This window comes from Grampus griseus (assembly GCF_964374135.1).
Source record: "Grampus griseus genome assembly, chromosome: 1".
Lineage (NCBI taxonomy): Eukaryota > Metazoa > Chordata > Mammalia > Artiodactyla > Delphinidae > Grampus > Grampus griseus.
Window position 1 is genome coordinate 76,458,332 of NC_139017.1, and position 16,324 is coordinate 76,474,655.

Sequence of the window (16,324 nt, forward strand, 5' to 3'; positions counted from 1 at the left end):
GAATTAAGGTTGGGTCCATTCAGTCATGCCCTCAAACTTTGGCTAAGTTACCACTTTGATCTTCATACTGGAAGGGGCATAAAATCATCATAAAGGCTGCATTGAAGCTCAAATTGGTAGAGATAAGAGAATGCCAAGTGATTGGTACATGAGTTTTAAGTCCTTAGATTCAAGATTTTGAAAGAATTTGCAAATATAACTGCAGAATCTCTCTTGGTGACCTGGGAAAAACCTATGAACAATCGCCTGGAAATAAGCAGATGTAGCCCTAACTTTCCCAAATAGGGAATAATTGGATTTTAAACTATAGACCAATACATTCTATCAATCCCGTGTAAAAGCCTAGAAAGGATTATTAAACAGTTTATAAGCCCTTAGCAAGGGAGTAGAAACACAGATTCACCAAGACCAACTGGTGTCAAACTAACCTTATTTCCTCTAATCACAACAGCTATTATCTGCACATTTTAAGGTTTTTATAACAGTTTTGTCACAAGAACTGAGGTTCACTCTAGCTTAGCAGACATTTGGGGGCCTCCTAAGGCACCATCTGCCTTGCTGGGTGTTGGTCACAAAAACGAACAAAGATGAACTTGTTCTATGTGATATGCAATAATAGAAGCATCCAAAGGTGTATAAGTGATATAGAGGGAGGAATATTATGAGAGGTGGTGGTAGTACTAGCCTCCTTTTTGTTTATTTATTTATTTATTTTTGCGGTACATGGGCAGGCCTCTTACTGTTGTGGCCTCTCCCGTTGCGGAGCACAGGCTACGGACACGCAGGCTCAGCGGCCGTGGCTCACGGGCCCAGCCGCTCCGAGGCATGTGGGATCTTCCCGGACCGAGGCACGAACCCGTGTCCCCTGAATCAGCAGGCGGACTCTCAACCACTGTGCCACCAGGGAAGCCCCCTAGCCTCCTTTTTAGATGAAAAAAATGGAACTTAGACTAAGTGATGATTGGCGAAAGTCACACAGCTTAGCAGACTGAAGCTGGTGTGTGAATGCAGGTTTTATTATGCCATAAGCCCTTCCAGCACAACATTTTGATTAGATACTTCAAGACACTTGTCTTGATGACACTCTGCCCCTATCCAAAAAATGCAACTTAAGGTTACATTGACACTTAGCTTCTGGAGATGGTAGTATTACTGTACTGAGTTGGTCAGACTATACCTGAAATTACCAGTAATGTAATCTTGGGTAAGTTACCCTCCCTGTGCCTGTTTCTTTCGTTGTAAAATGGGCATAGCTACAGTGAAGGGTGGCTATGAGTGTTAAATGAGTTAATATTTGGAGCATTCAGAATAATGCCTGGCACATATAAATGTTTGTTAAATCAACATTGTGTCCAGTTCTGAGAACCTCACTTTAAGGCCAGTGTCAAGAAAGGTAAACAGGGCAGAGGTTTCGTAAGACACTACGTGAATATTTCGCTTGAATAAGCATAGACTTTGGGGAAGAAAGAACATCTTCAAGAATTTGAAAAGTTAAATGGTAACTATGTAAGGTGATGGATGTGTTAATTTAACTTGATTGTGGTAATCATTTCACAATGTATATGTCTAGCAACTCATCATGTGTACACCTTGAATATATACAATCTGTCAATTATACTTCATTAAAGCTGGGAAAATGTATGAAGCAAAAATTGACAAAATTGAAAAGAGAAATACAGTTCTACAATAATAGTTGGAGACTTCAATATCCCACTCTCAATACTGGATAGAACAACCAGACAGAAGTAAGGAACTAGAGGACTTGAACAACACAAACCAGCTAGATCTAACAGACATACGCTCTATCCAACAACAGAATACACATTCTTCTCAAGTGCACAAGGGATATTCTCCAGAATAGACAACATGTTAGGCCACAAATTAAGTCACAATAGCCAAAAGATGTAATCAACCCGTGTCCACTGACAGATGAATGGATTTAAAAAATGTTATATCTATCTATCTATCTATCTATCTATCTATATCTATCTATCTATCTATCTAATCTATCTAATGAATTTGGAAGGCTATTATGTGCAGGAAGTAGACTTATTTTTGAGGTGTTCTATGGGGCACAGCTTGACCAAATAGAGAAGGCACAGGGAGCTAGCTTTTGGCTTAAGGACAACTGAAGCTGCCAGGAACAAGCTCTGCAGAGCAGGGAGCTCCCAGTTGGTGGAAAAAATCAAGCAGAAGTCAGGTCACTGCTGTAGCTGTTGTAAAGGGAATTCTGGCATCAAGTCCTTGTCAATGCCTCCTAAACTTATGACAGCATGACTGAACTATAATTTTAATGTTTTGGTTAATATGAGAGAAATTGGACCTAAAAAGATGCTTGTTGCCATCTTCTTCCTCCGTCTTCACTACCGCCTCCACCCCAAAGTAAGTTCCATAGATGGGTAGGTGGGAGGTGGTTGGATATCTTTGATATATATCAGTGAATAAAACAAACACCTAAAACAGTTCCTGGAACATACTAGACACCCAAATATTTGAGTGAAGAATGAGTAAAAACTCATTAAGTGTTTAATGTTACTGTCCTCTGCCTCAAGATTAGCTGCTACTGTCAGATACAGTTGATTTGCTTGTTTGGGTAGTGACATCAGTGGTATTTTTGCATGTGATGAGTCACTTTGACAATTTTCCACATTCTATTTTATTTTTTAAATTTATCTTTGGCTGCATTGGGTCTTTGTTGCTGTGCACGGGCTTTCTATAGCTGCGGCGAGCAGGGGCTACTCTTCATTGTGGTGCGCAGGCTTCTCATTGCGGCGGCTTCTCTTGTTGCAGAGCACGGGCTCTAAGCACATGGGCTTCAGTAGTTGTGGCTTGCGGGCTCTAGAAGGCAGGCTCTGTAGTTGCGGCGCATGGGCTTAGTTGTTCCACGGCATGCGGGATCTTCCCGGACCAGGGATTGAACCTATGTCCCCTGCATTGGCAGGCGGATTCTTTTTTTTTTTTACACATCTTTATTGGAGTATAATTGCTTTACAATGGTGTGTTAGTTTCTGCTTTATAACAAAGTGAATCAGTTATACATATACATATGTTCCCATATCTCTTCCCTCTTGCGTCTCCCTCCCTCCCACCCTCCCTATCCCACCCCTCTAGGTGGTCACAAAGCACGGAGCTGATCTCCCTGTGCTATGCAGCTGCTTCCCACTAGCTGTCTATTTTACGTTTGGTAGTGTATATATGTCCATGTCACTCTCTCACTTTGTTACAGCTTACCCTTCCCCCTCCCCATATCCTCAAGTCCATTCTCTAGTAGGTCTGTGTCTTTATTCCTGTCTTGCCCCTAGGTTCTTCATGACATTTTTTTTCTTAAATTCCATATATGTGTTAGCATACGGTATTTGTCTTTCTCTTTCTGACTTACTTCACTCTGTATGACAGACTCTAGGTCCATCCACCTCATTACAAATAGCTCAATTTCGTTTCTTTTTCTGGCTGAGTAATATTCCATTGTATATATGTGCCACATCTTCTTTATCCATTCATCCGATGATGGACACTTAGGTTGTTTCCATCTCCTGGCTATTGTAAATAGAGCTGCAATGAACGTTTTGGTACATGACTCTTTTTGAATTATGGTTTTCTCAGGGTATATGCCCAGTAGTGGGATTGCTGGGTCATATGGTAGTTCTATTTGGCAGGCGGATTCTTAACCACTGTGCCACCAGGGTAGTCCCAATTTTCCACATTTTTTTTAAATTATAAATTTATTTACTTATTTTTATTTTTGGTTGCATTGGGTCTTCATTGCTGCACGTGGGCTTTCTCTAGTTGTGGCCAGCAGGGATACTCTTTGCTGTCGGGCATGGGCTTCTCATTGCGGTGGCTTCTCTTGTCGCAGAGCATGGGCTCTAGGCACGTGGGCTTCAGTAGTCGTGGCACAAGGGCTCAGTAGTTGTGGCGCACGGGCTTAGTTGCTCCGCAGCATGTGGGATCTTCCTGGACCAGAGCTTGAACCCGTGTCCCCTGCATTGGCAGGCAGATTCTTAACCACTGTGCCACCAGGGAAGCCTCCAATTGTCCACATTTTAAAGAGAAAGAAATGTGGGAAGATTTGCAAGTATATCATTGAAAGGTCTGAAGTTAGTTGAATTAGGTAACTAGCAGGTTCTGTGCTGGTGCTTCTCTTGATAAGAAAGGAAGATGTGGTCTTGGGGTTAGTAAGACAGATGATACCAGGATGCCAAATCCAGTTTTATCCAGGTTGCTGAACAGTATGATTTGGGGCAGAGCACATGTACTCACCTTCAATTGCTTGATTTTCTACTCATTGCCTAACAAATGTCCTGGATGCTGTGGGCAATAATTTAACTACTGATCCAAGATCTTACTATACCCAAATATACCCTTTTAACTCTCTCAACTAAAACCCACACTCAGCTAAACTCTTCATTCTGTAACACAAACCAGTCATATGTTTCCTGTTCTATGCCTCTTTTATATTTGAGACCATCACTGTCTTCTTCACATGGATGGTCTGGGAGTTGAGATGGATTAGAAGTATTTAAAGATAGTGAGGAGTCTGGCTTAACAGAAGTGTCAGCTAATGGTTACAATAATAAATAGTAAAATAAATTGAGTACAGCAGATACAGGAGGGAGGGGGAGGGGGAGAAGCAAGTAGCAAATGGTTGGAATTGGCTTTTGTTACCATATGTGATCACATGATTGCCAACCTCCTCTACCCGCTCCCTCAATTAATTACTGCGTGTAATTCAAATAGTGGTAAAAATGAAGTCTCATGTTTCACTTTCTCTAATGTGTTTAAGGAGCTCTGAAGAGTTCTGAAGACCATCTTATTGAAGGGGAAGGGCCAGGTGAACCTGCTCCGCATGAGGTACTGGGCAAGTCACCCAAGGTCTATAATCTCCTAACAGGGAGATTGCCTATGGTTTGTTCAGTGACTCGCTCACTATCATGGAATCAGAATAAACTGGCAGTTCTGTTAGACTTATTTTTGGATCCTTGTACAACATTCTATACTGCTTTTATTTTATATATATTTACATTTGTTTACACGTTTACACTCATTACTCTATAACCAAGCTCAATCTTCCTTTATACCTTTTCTGTTTGGGGTAGTAGAGAAATTTTACAGCCCACAGCCAGATGTATCTGGAAGAGGAGTGGACCATGGAGGATACCTTATAAATTAAACCAGCACATTTAATAAAGTGTAACTTCCCATACTTACAATTAATGGGGTTTTTTTTTCCCCCTTTATTTTCAAAAGGCTGGCTTTTCTCCATTACTCTACTATCAAAATCAAGAACTGCCTAATGGGTCTGTCAAGGAGGCTCCAGTTCCTACTCCTGCCCCTCTGGAGGTCTCAAGCCCAGATACTACAGAGGAAGTAGCAGGTCATAAGCCTAAACTCTGCAGGCTGGTCAAGGGTGAAGATGGCTATGGCTTTCACTTAAATGCGATTCGGGGTCAGCCAGGCTCATTCGTCAAAGAGGTATGGTGATCTGGTTCCGGCAGCCCAACAAACAGTCACAATTAGGAGAGTCCCAGTTTCTCCCACTCACTGATGGCTCAATAAAAAGGTTACATGGAAGGCTTACACTGAGGGTCTCACGTGGGTTCAAATAAATGCTGTTATGGTCTTGTACCCTTTAAGATAGGCACTAGTACATCCTAAGCTCACATCTTTCATTTCTTAAACATCTGTTCCACCTAATTGTCTCTATAGATACTTTCAAATCAAATACTGTAAACAGAGTGAGTTGACATGACTGTGGTGACCGTCACTAATGATTCTGGGAGTGATACTTGTTTGCTTCTGTGCATTTGGCATAATGCCCCTACCCTGCAGGGACTGACAGTGAGGAGGCTATCTCTACAGCTCTCAAGTTGGGAACAAAGAAGGCAGACCTATGCAATCTAATGCCTTCAACCCAGAAGACATGTGATATTCAACCACTGTGACACTACTCATCTGAGTACAGAAGTTGTAGCTTGCATAAGGAGAAAAGCAATAGAGCACCATTCTCAACTTCTCTACCTCAAGGAGAAATAATAACATGATTAAGAATAAATTCTCAATGTCCTCATCTCTTCTCTGAAGAATAGCTAGTCTAACATTCTGTTATCTGTGTTTGGAAGTGATAACTCAGAACCTCTGCCCACAGGTACAGAAGGGTGGCCCTGCTGACCTGGCTGGGCTAGAGGATGAGGATGTCATCATTGAAGTGAATGGAGTGAACGTACTGGATGAGCCCTATGAGAAGGTGGTGGACAGAATCCAGAGCAGTGGCAAGAATGTCATACTCTTAGTCTGTGGAAAGAAGGCCTATGATTATTTCCAGGCTAAGAAAATCCCTATCGTTTCCTCCATGGCTAATCCACTGGATGACACCCCTGATCCTGAAGAAGGAACGCCAGAGGAAGCAGAGCAAGACTCGCACACAGCAAAAGAACGAGTGAGTGGTGATGCATTTCTTTTACTGATCTAACTAACCAGAGTCCGGTAAAGTCCTTAATAAGTGCACCATGTGTCTATGTTTACCACAGATTTCCTAAAATACTAGAAAATGACAGTGTAACGAGAACTAGCAAATTTATTTATCGTGGCAGAGAGGAGATGGTATAAGAACAGCGAACATCTTATTTTTCATAGCATGGAGTTGACGGTAACTTATCAAAATTATAATGGGAACCACCAGAAGAAACTGAATCAGACTATTTATGTACAAATTCTGGATCTACCATTTATCAGCCTTGGGTAAATGGATTTATTCTCCGTGCCTCAGTTTCCCCACCTATAAAACAAGGATAATTTGTCAGATTGTTATCAGGATTATATTAATTAAGACTGTTAAAGTGCTTTGAGCAGTGCCTGCTTCATGGTAAGCATGAAAATGAATGGTGGTGGTTAGTGACAGTATTGTTTTTAAAATAATTGGCAGATATTCAAGTTTTATTACTGGGGAAGAGTAAGCATTATTCCGTATGTATTTGGATTAGATAAATTCCTTGGTAAGTCTCAATTTCTTTTCACAGGTGAACTTGAGGTCCAAAAGTAAACTGACCTAAGTTCATAAAGAAAATGTATGGCAAAGCCAAGACTCTAAAAGTTTTATATTCTTTCTGTTACATTATTTCTATTGATTGGTAATATAAAAAACAAATACTCATTTTTTTGGGTTTTTTTTTTTGTGTGTGTGTGGTACGTGGCCACTTGCAGAGCACAGGCTCCAGACGCGCAGGCTCAGCGGCCATGGCTCACGGGCCCAGCCGCTCTGCGGCATGTGGGATCTTCCCAGACCGGGGCACGAACCCATGTCCCCTGCATCGGCAGGCGGACTCTCAACCACTGCACCGCCAGGGAAGCCCAACAAATACTCATTTTTAATGAATACATGCTGTCTTAATCTGTTTGGGCTGCTAAACAAAATAGCATAGACAGGTTGGCTTATAAACAACAGACATTTATTTCTCACAGTTCTCGAGGCTGGGAAGTCCAAGATCACGGCACTGACAGATTCAGTGTCTGGTGAAGGACTTCTTCCAGGTTGCAGACTGCTGACTTTGGCCACGCCTTCACATGGAAGAAGGGGCTGCGGAGTTCCGGGAGGCCTCTTTTATGAGGGCACTAATCTCAAGCATGAGAGATCTGCCCTCATGACCTAATCACCTCCCAAAGGCCCTACCTCCTAATAACATCACCCTGGGGAACAGGATTTCAACTCACCCATTTTAGGGAGATACAGACTTGCAGACCATAGCATACATGATAGCCATTGACCTTGTATTCTAGGTGTCTTTAAAAAATTCTATAATAACTCTATAGGAAGTCATTATAGTACTATGCTAACTTTATAGAAAAGAAATTATATATATATGGACATTAAGAAATAGTTAGTGTCAAACAGCAAACTGGAAACAAAGCCAAGCATAGAATTCAGGTCACCTGGCTTCTAGTGAGTGACTCTACTCCCTGATTTAAGTCATGCAACTCTAGAATAGATCATCCATCTCCTGATGTTCACACTCTTACCACTTATAGATCCTTTGTTTTCTTTTGAACAGGCCCACAGTACAGCCTCTCATTCTTCTTCCAATTCTGAAGATACAGAGATGTGATGAGAACAAGCAATAGCTTTGGCTGATAGCTGTTTCTGGGTATTTAATAGGAATCCTTTCCTAAGGAATGAGCTACCACCGGTTTACTGTCTCTGTTAGAGAAGAACTCCTCTGGAAACCAGTTTGTCAATGTGTGATTGTCTTCTGTTGTCATCTGTTTTAGGGGTGGCTACTGCAGATAGCTTATTTATGGTCAACTTAGGAAAAGTCAAGGCAGAAGCCAGATGCTTTTCATTTGATTTCTTTCAAGCTTCAACTTAACTACATTTCTCTGTATGCTGTTATCTCTTCTGTAGGTTCCTAGAGCACCAAAGATGATTTATAAATTTGTATGTGTGAGAACTGCTAATTAAAGTACCTGAGCAGATAAGCCTATAAAAATTATCCTTTGTAAGAATGTGTTGTTGCTAAAATAAATGCCATTAAAAATGCCTTTTGAGTATGCTTAAATTTTGCCTGTTAGCTGATGTAACCTTAATAGTGCTTTTGTTTTTGGTAAACTTTTTATGCTTTAACCTTCATGTTGCCTCTAGAAACCCAAAACACAATAAAACTCAGAATAAGATCTTAGTAATAAAAAGAGACTTCCTGGTAATAAAATTCAGGATTTTCTTAAATTGCATATCTGAGTGCTCTACAAATTTTCCAACAGCTTCCTTTTACAGATGAAGAAATTGAGTCGTAGGATAGGAAAGTGACTTATTCCAGTTAACAGTTATTCATTGTTTTACCCCACAGCACGAGGGGCAGATGAAAAGAAAAAATGAGATAGCATCACTGACTTGAATTTAGAGTAATTCACTTTTAAATAATAAGTTGAAAGGAAATCAAGAAAAATGACATACTTTGAAGTCTCTCTTGGTAGACTCTAGTTCAGTTGCAGACCACTCCTTCCCCAGGACAGATAACCTCTTGGTTATTTTAAGGGGACAGGGGCTGGGGAGGAAGGGTGGGATGCCAATTCATATTAGATCACACAAGCATAACTTTTTAACCAAGCTATCCTTGATAAAATGATGCTAAGTCCAAAGTGTTAACAATCTCTGATTTTAATGATAGTCAACCTCAAGGGAACGTTATAACCTTCTCCATGTGATCCTTGACTTGAACAGAATCTCATGTGTTTGGCCCAGCTACCTTAGATCTCTCTCAGCCCAGAATTCCAGTGTATTCTCTCCCCTTAGTTTCTTGGCTCTGTCCAGTCCCACCACCCAGCATACTGCACCAGCCTCAAACCCAAACAGGGTGCTCTTGGCTGAGTACTAGCTTGAGTTACTTCTCTCTCTCATTTCTGTGATCATGAGTAGCTGATGCTACTCATGATTACAGTATCATCTGAGGAGGCAGGTGTAAGCTGGAGGTAGAATAGGCTACCACAACATTTTTTTGTTTAAAAAATGTTAGGCCCCGGTCCCCTCCATTTTTTCCCTCTTATATCCAAATTCTGACACCACTGGCCTGTAGCAGTCTATAATAGGCATGAGTTCAAGGTGTCATATGCTTCTCTGGTGCCTGTTTGTGGGCCAGATAGAGGAAGAGTATGCTGGAGAGAGCACTGACCAGGAAGATGACATCAAACCAACGGTGATAGAAGTTGAACTGTAGCTCTCCAAGGACCTCGGTGACTATGGTGCGGTACTCCAGAGGCATGCTCATTCGGATCAGCAGCACAGAGGAGACGAAGTACATGCCCTGCAAGTCAGATTAATCAAGAAGTCCCTCTGAATGTAGTGACAGACAAGTCCCAGGACACTGTTAAAATATTTAAAAGTATAGAGCATATTTCTGGCATTTTACAGCTGTGCACATAAAGCTAGTTCATTAAACTTACCATTATCTGTGCTAATAGCAGGACAATGACATTGGAGGACTTACTGCTGGATATGGCATAAAAGAACTGTCAAGAAAGGGAGGAGAGATGAATTTATATAGTACTGCTAGATTCCTGTGTCAAAAACATTAAGTAGTACAGTTAACATTTAATTGAAAATGTCTCTTCCATGCCACAATCCTGTATAGAACCATTCATATGATTAAGGCTATAAATAAGATATTTAAATAGACTGCCCCAAAAGGATCCAGTTATACTTTTCCCATATGGGTAAGTTGGTGGTTTCAGGTATTATAACATGAAAGGATTCCACCTTATCGGAAGCTATGTGATACATATGATTTTAACATCATTATACGTCATTAAAACAAATTACTCCAGGCCACTCCAAGCCCTTGAAATTGTTACTAGGCTCCTGAGCTCTTCCTAAAATTGTGCTAGATGCTTGGTGATCCCTTCTTCCCTCCCAACCTCTTCTCTCCTTTCATTCAAACAATTCTTGGATTTTGAAATCCTTACCTCTTCTGACAGAGAGGATTTACCTTCCAGCTCCATGAAGCCTTCCTATGCTGATCAGAAAACAGCTGAACGTTCTGCTTCTCCTACTTCCATATCCTCCTTACAAGCAACCCTCACAGTTATTCTTCTACCCTCAAATACTATCTCATTTATTCATTCCAAATACCTGCTCAGCACCTACCATGTGCCACGTTCTGTTCTAGATGCTGGTGACATATCAGTGAATGAAACAGACTGTGACCTCATTCTATGACCTTTGGTAACTAACTGTACTTATCTGATTGGTGTATGATGTAAATACATCATCATCAACTCATATATTAGTTTAATTTTTTCTTTTACTCTGTTGTATGTCTTTTAAATATTTGCGACTGTTGTTTAAGATCTCAGAAGGCAGAAATGTTAATTAGGTAAAATCATCTCACAGTGCCACATGTAATTAAATTAGTACTTTAAAACTCTGTGATACAACCTACCTTGGTAAGAGTGATCAGCAGTCCTCTGATAGACGTGACAATGATTATTCCAACCAGAATGAAGGAAATGTGTTGGGACCAGAACTTCACCTGTCAACACAATAGGAAGGAAAAATATTTGTTAAATCTCTGTTCAGAGAGATGGGAAAGCTAAGAAGATGCATTCTTATCACTTACGTAGCTGTGAGAGGGAACTTCATTAGCAAGTAAGTGGCAGCGAAAATATGTACAGGAAGACTGCAGTGGATATCTTAACTAGCAGACTTAAAACTTAAGGCCAGAAGAAAGCAAGTGCAATGAAGTGATGAAAATAACTCTAATAACCAGAAGAAACACAAAGCTAATAACACAGCTTCAAGTGAAAAGCATGAATTAAAAGGAAACTAAATAGCAGCCTGATAATTTTAATACCTGAATGACAGTTCTCTGATCACCCAAAACTATAAGGAACTTTTCTTCTTATAATAAAAGAATATGTAGACATTCTCAGCTATAGTCTAGGAAATAGCTGACCTTCATCTGAATCACATGATGATACTTTCTTCTCCTCTTGGATTGCTTCAGAGTGAGAGGCAGCTGTGATACCCTGTGCTTGATTCAGGGCTGAAAAGCATCTGGGGGGGAGCTGCGTTGCTAACATCTAAGAGATGTTACTCAGAATTATGAAATGTGAAGTGCGTATATAGATGAGTTATAGATGGAATACATACACACACAGCAGCTAGCCTCAAAGCACTGATAAGGGCATTTCTAAAAACTCACCCCAGTAAAAAGGTGTAAAAGAGGAAAACACATGTGAATAAAGAGTGAAGCATACTTTACCGTATAATTTATACACTACTTGAAGGAAAGATGCCATGCTCCTTCACATGAAAAAGATACACTATTGATCCATCATCAAAAAAATGTGTGCTTTGAGCTGTTTCTCAAGGACTGGCGCTCAATTTGCTCTGGTGTATTTTCATTTTATCCAGCTATGAGGGGCATGTCCAGCTGGGATGGCTGGCTGGGGGTAGCATGCAGTCTGTGGCCAGGATCATAGCACAGCTAAATGGCACTCATAGGGACTAAGAACATGACATTGGTCTTATTATCAAAGTGCTAATCAGCTAGAATCACTGGCTATATATATACCTGGAAAATATACTATTCTACAAATAAAGACATTAAACTTAAATTGGGACAAGAATGTGTTTAATAACAGTAGTATTATAAAACACGTAGAAAGATGATTAAAAAAACCTTTGTGCACAGGTGACAGTTAACACTTTTAGCTCAAAACCCACGTGAATTAATTGATACAGTTAATTTTTTATAGCAGAAATCATTTCAGTTCTAACACGAAAACACTAATTAGTATTTAATTTTCTACCAGAGGAATCAAAGGTGAGTTATGTTTGAAGATGTCATCAAGTATCACAGAAAGGAGTATTTGAATATTTGTTACGGAGAAGCTGGTGAGTGGTAGCTGCTAGAGAAGAAGAGGAGGAACTACAGAGATAATCACTATCCATGACAATAATAATTGCCAGTTGTTACTTATGGTTTTATGCCCTTTATGAATTTGCCATAGGAATACACCAAAATATAGAGGAGAGTGAGAATAATGAAAGCAGAAGCAAGTACCTAGAATAAGGAGTTAGAATCTAAAGAATTGTTATTTAGAGCAGATAAAATAGAAAGAAACATAAGAAATAAGGATTTTGATACAACTCTTACATCAAATTGGATGCCCAGATAATTCACAGTGATCTCAATGCCTCTTGTGACTGGATCAGTTTTCCCAACTCGGTCAAAAACGATATTAATGGTTGCCTGCAGAGACACAGACCTTTACATTAGAGTATCTCAATAATCACCATTTAAAAAAATGATTCAAAATAATGAATTAATCACCAAATGTACCTTACAGGTAGATATTCCTAAAAATGCAATTCTACTCTCAATCTAAATCATATATAAGAAATCTATTTTGGCTATTCACACATAGGCAAACAAAAGTCCCTATCTACACTATCTTTCTTTTCTGTAGAGTCTAAAGGGGAATAAGGCTATGACATATACAAATTAATTTAATAGGATCCAGCAAGGAAACATTTTGGTAGACGAACTCAGGGTAAGAGAATCAAGGAATTCCAGGGTAATTCCCTGTGGTTATTTTCTGACAGCTCTAACAGCAATCACTAAAACAACAAAAATAGAGTTATAGCTGACAAGCCAACAAAGAAGATCAAATGGAATTACAAAAAATACCCAATTAATCCAAAAGAAGGAAGAAAAAAAGGAAAAAGGGGAAAAAAGAACACATGAGATGAATAAAAACATACAGCAACATGGTTGTTTTAAACTCAACCATATCAATAATCACATTAAATATAAATGGTCTAAACCAGGGGCTGGCAGACTCTGCCACTGTCATAAAACTGTAGCTACAGACAATATGTAGATAAATGGGCTTGGCTGTGTTCCAATAAAACTTTTAAAATAAAAGCACGTGGTGGCTGGATTTGGCCTGTGGGCTATAGATGGCTGACTCCTGGTCCAAATATGACAATTAAATGGCAGAGAGCACCAGATTAGATAAAAAAGCAAGTTGCTTACAAGAAACCCACTTTAAATATAAAGATACAAATAGGTTAAAAGTAAAAGTATGGAAAAAGATATATTATGCTAACGCTAATCAAAAGAAAGCTGGAATGTCTATATTAATATGAGACAAAGTAGATTTCATAGCAAAAAATAAAAGGGTCATTTCATAAGAATAAAAGAATCATTTCAACAAGGGGCACATAATGACCCTACATGACCTACATGAAGCAAAAAAGTGATAGAATTTAAAAAAAGGCAAATCCACAACAATAGGTGGAAATTTCAACACCCCTCTCTCAGTAATTAAGTAATCAGAAAATCAGTAAGAGTACAGAAAACTTTAACAATACTATCAACCAACTTGACCTAATTGACACTTGCAAGCCATTCCACCCAACAGGAGTAGAATACACATTCTATTCAAGTGTACATAGAACATTAACCATGGTTAGCCATATTCTGGGTCAGAAAACAAGTCTCAATAAATTTAAAAAGATTCAAAGTATATTCGCAGATCACATGAAATTAAATTAGAAAGCAGTTACAGAAAGATATTCAGATGATCCCCAAATATTTTATAACATACTTCTAACCCACAAGTCAAAGAAATCAAAAAGGAAATCAGAAATTTTGAACTGAATGAAAATAAAAATAAACATCAAAAAAGTTGCATTTTGTGAGACGCAACTAAAATAGTGCTTAGCAAGAAATTTATAGCATTAAGACACCTATATTAAAAAAAAGGTTTCAAACCAATGATCTTAGCTTCCACTTTAAGAAATTAGAAAAAGAAGACCCCCAAAAAGCAGAAGAGAAATAATAGTAAAAACCAGAAAAACAACAGAGAAAAATCAATTAACCCAGATGCTGGTTCTTTCAAAAGTTCAATAAGATTGATAAACTTCTATCGAGACTGATCAGAAAAAAAGAGAAAAGACACACATTATCAATATCAAGAATTAGAGCGATATCAATTCACATCCACTAAAATTATTATAATTAAAAAGATAGATAATAAGTGTTGGAGAGGATGTGGAGAAATTGCAACCATCACACATTGCTGGCAGGAATGTAAACTGGTACAGATGCTTTAGAAAACAGCCTGCTAGTTTGGCAGTTTATTAGAAGGTTAAACATATAGTTAGTGTATAACCCAGCAATTCTACCCCTACAGGTATCTACCTAAGAGAAATGAAACATCTGTCCACATAAAAACTTATACATGAATGCTCACAATAGCATTATTTACAGTGGACAAAAAGTGGAAACAACTCAAATGTCCATCAACTGATAAGTGGATAATTTAAATTAATGTGGTATATCCATATAAGGAAATAAATATTACTCAGTCATAAAAAGGAATGAAGTACTGATAGAGGCTACCACATAGATGAACATTGAAAACATTTTGTGAAGAAGCCAATCACAAAAGATCACATTGTATGATTCCATTTACATGAAATGTCCAGAATAGGGAAATTTATAGAGACAGAAAGTATCAATAGATTAGTGGCTGCCTGAGGCTGGGGGAGAAATAGGGAATGACTGCTAGTGAGTATGGGATTTCTTTTTGGGGTGATAAAAATTGATTGTGTTGATGGTTACACACTTTGTGAATATTAAAAACCATTGAATTGTACACTAAATGGGTGAATTGTATTACATGTGAATTATATCTCAATAAAGCTGTTAAATAAAAAGAGAATGAGAGGTGACATCATTACAGACTTTATAAATATTAAAAGGATAATAAGAGAATACTATGAACAATCTTATGCCAATAAATTTGACAACTTTAATAAAAATGGATAAATTCTTTGTAAGACACAAGTACAAAAGTTCACTCAAGAAGAAATAGATAACCCTAAATAAACTTTATAAATATTAAAGAAATTATATTTGTAGTTAAAAAACTCTCTGCAAAGAAAACTCCAGGTCTAGATGGCTGATGAAATCCACCAAACATTTAAGAAAGAAATAACAATTCCACGCAAACTCTTCTGCTAATTAGAAGAGAAAGAAATACTTCTCAACTTATTCTCTAAGGTTAGACACCTACACCAAACAAAGACATTAACAAGAAAACTACATTCTGGTATTCCTCATAAACATAGATGCACAAATTCTTAACAAAATTTTAGTAAATTAAATCTAACAAAATATAAAAAGGATAATACATCATGGCCAAGTAAAGTTTACTGCAGGAATGCAAGGTCAGTTTAATATTCAAAAAGTAATGTAACACTATATTAGCAGACTAAAAAAGAAAAACCATATGATCATCTCAATAGATGCAGAAAAGCATCTGACAAAATCAAACATGCTTTCATGATTAAAAACACTCAAGAAACTATGAATAAAAGAAAATTCCTCAGCCTGATAAAGGGCACCTAGGAAAAACCAACAGCTAACATCATACTTAATGGTGTAAGACTGGATGCTTTCCCCCTAAGATCAGGATGACTGCTCTATTTAACTCTGTAACTGGAGGCTTTGGTCAGTGCAGTAAGGCTGGGGGAGGAGGATCAGAAGAAAGGTAGGATGGAATTGTTTATGTAGAAAAATCCTACGAAATTTATAAAAAGCTTCTAGAAATAATAAGGGAGTTTAGCGAGGTTGCAGAATATAAGATCAATATACAAGAATCAATTGTATATCTATATACTAGTAACACTTGGAAATTAAAATTATAAAAACATTTTCATTTATAATAGCATCAAAAAATTAAATACTTAAGAGATAAGTCTGATGAAAGTTTTGTACACTAAAAACTATAAGGGCTTCCCTGGTGGTGCAGTGGTTGAGAATCC

The 16,324-nt window shown here is 38.4% G+C and overlaps 2 protein-coding genes across 2 annotated transcripts in view; one reads left to right on the plus strand and one right to left on the minus strand.

The window, feature by feature from the left end:
- PDZK1 (PDZ domain containing 1) overlaps positions 1 to 8,573 on the plus strand; it is a 33,130-nt gene extending 24,557 nt beyond the window's left edge. The window contains exons 7-9 of the mRNA XM_082667916.1: positions 5,248 to 5,472; positions 6,146 to 6,436; positions 8,046 to 8,573. Of these exons, the coding sequence (XP_082524042.1) occupies positions 5,248 to 5,472; positions 6,146 to 6,436; positions 8,046 to 8,099 (570 nt within the window). The 3' untranslated portion in view covers positions 8,100 to 8,573. The remainder of the gene's footprint in view (positions 1 to 5,247; positions 5,473 to 6,145; positions 6,437 to 8,045) is intronic.
- Positions 8,574 to 8,992: 419 nt separating this feature from the next.
- The window catches only part of GPR89A (G protein-coupled receptor 89A), a 40,494-nt gene continuing 33,162 nt past the window's right edge, over positions 8,993 to 16,324 (minus strand). Inside the window, exons 11-14 of the mRNA XM_082667925.1 lie at positions 12,645 to 12,740; positions 10,926 to 11,015; positions 9,931 to 9,996; positions 8,993 to 9,791 (exon numbers count right to left, since the gene is read on the minus strand). Coding sequence (XP_082524051.1) covers positions 9,585 to 9,791; positions 9,931 to 9,996; positions 10,926 to 11,015; positions 12,645 to 12,740 — 459 coding nt within the window. The 3' untranslated portion in view covers positions 8,993 to 9,584. The remainder of the gene's footprint in view (positions 9,792 to 9,930; positions 9,997 to 10,925; positions 11,016 to 12,644; positions 12,741 to 16,324) is intronic.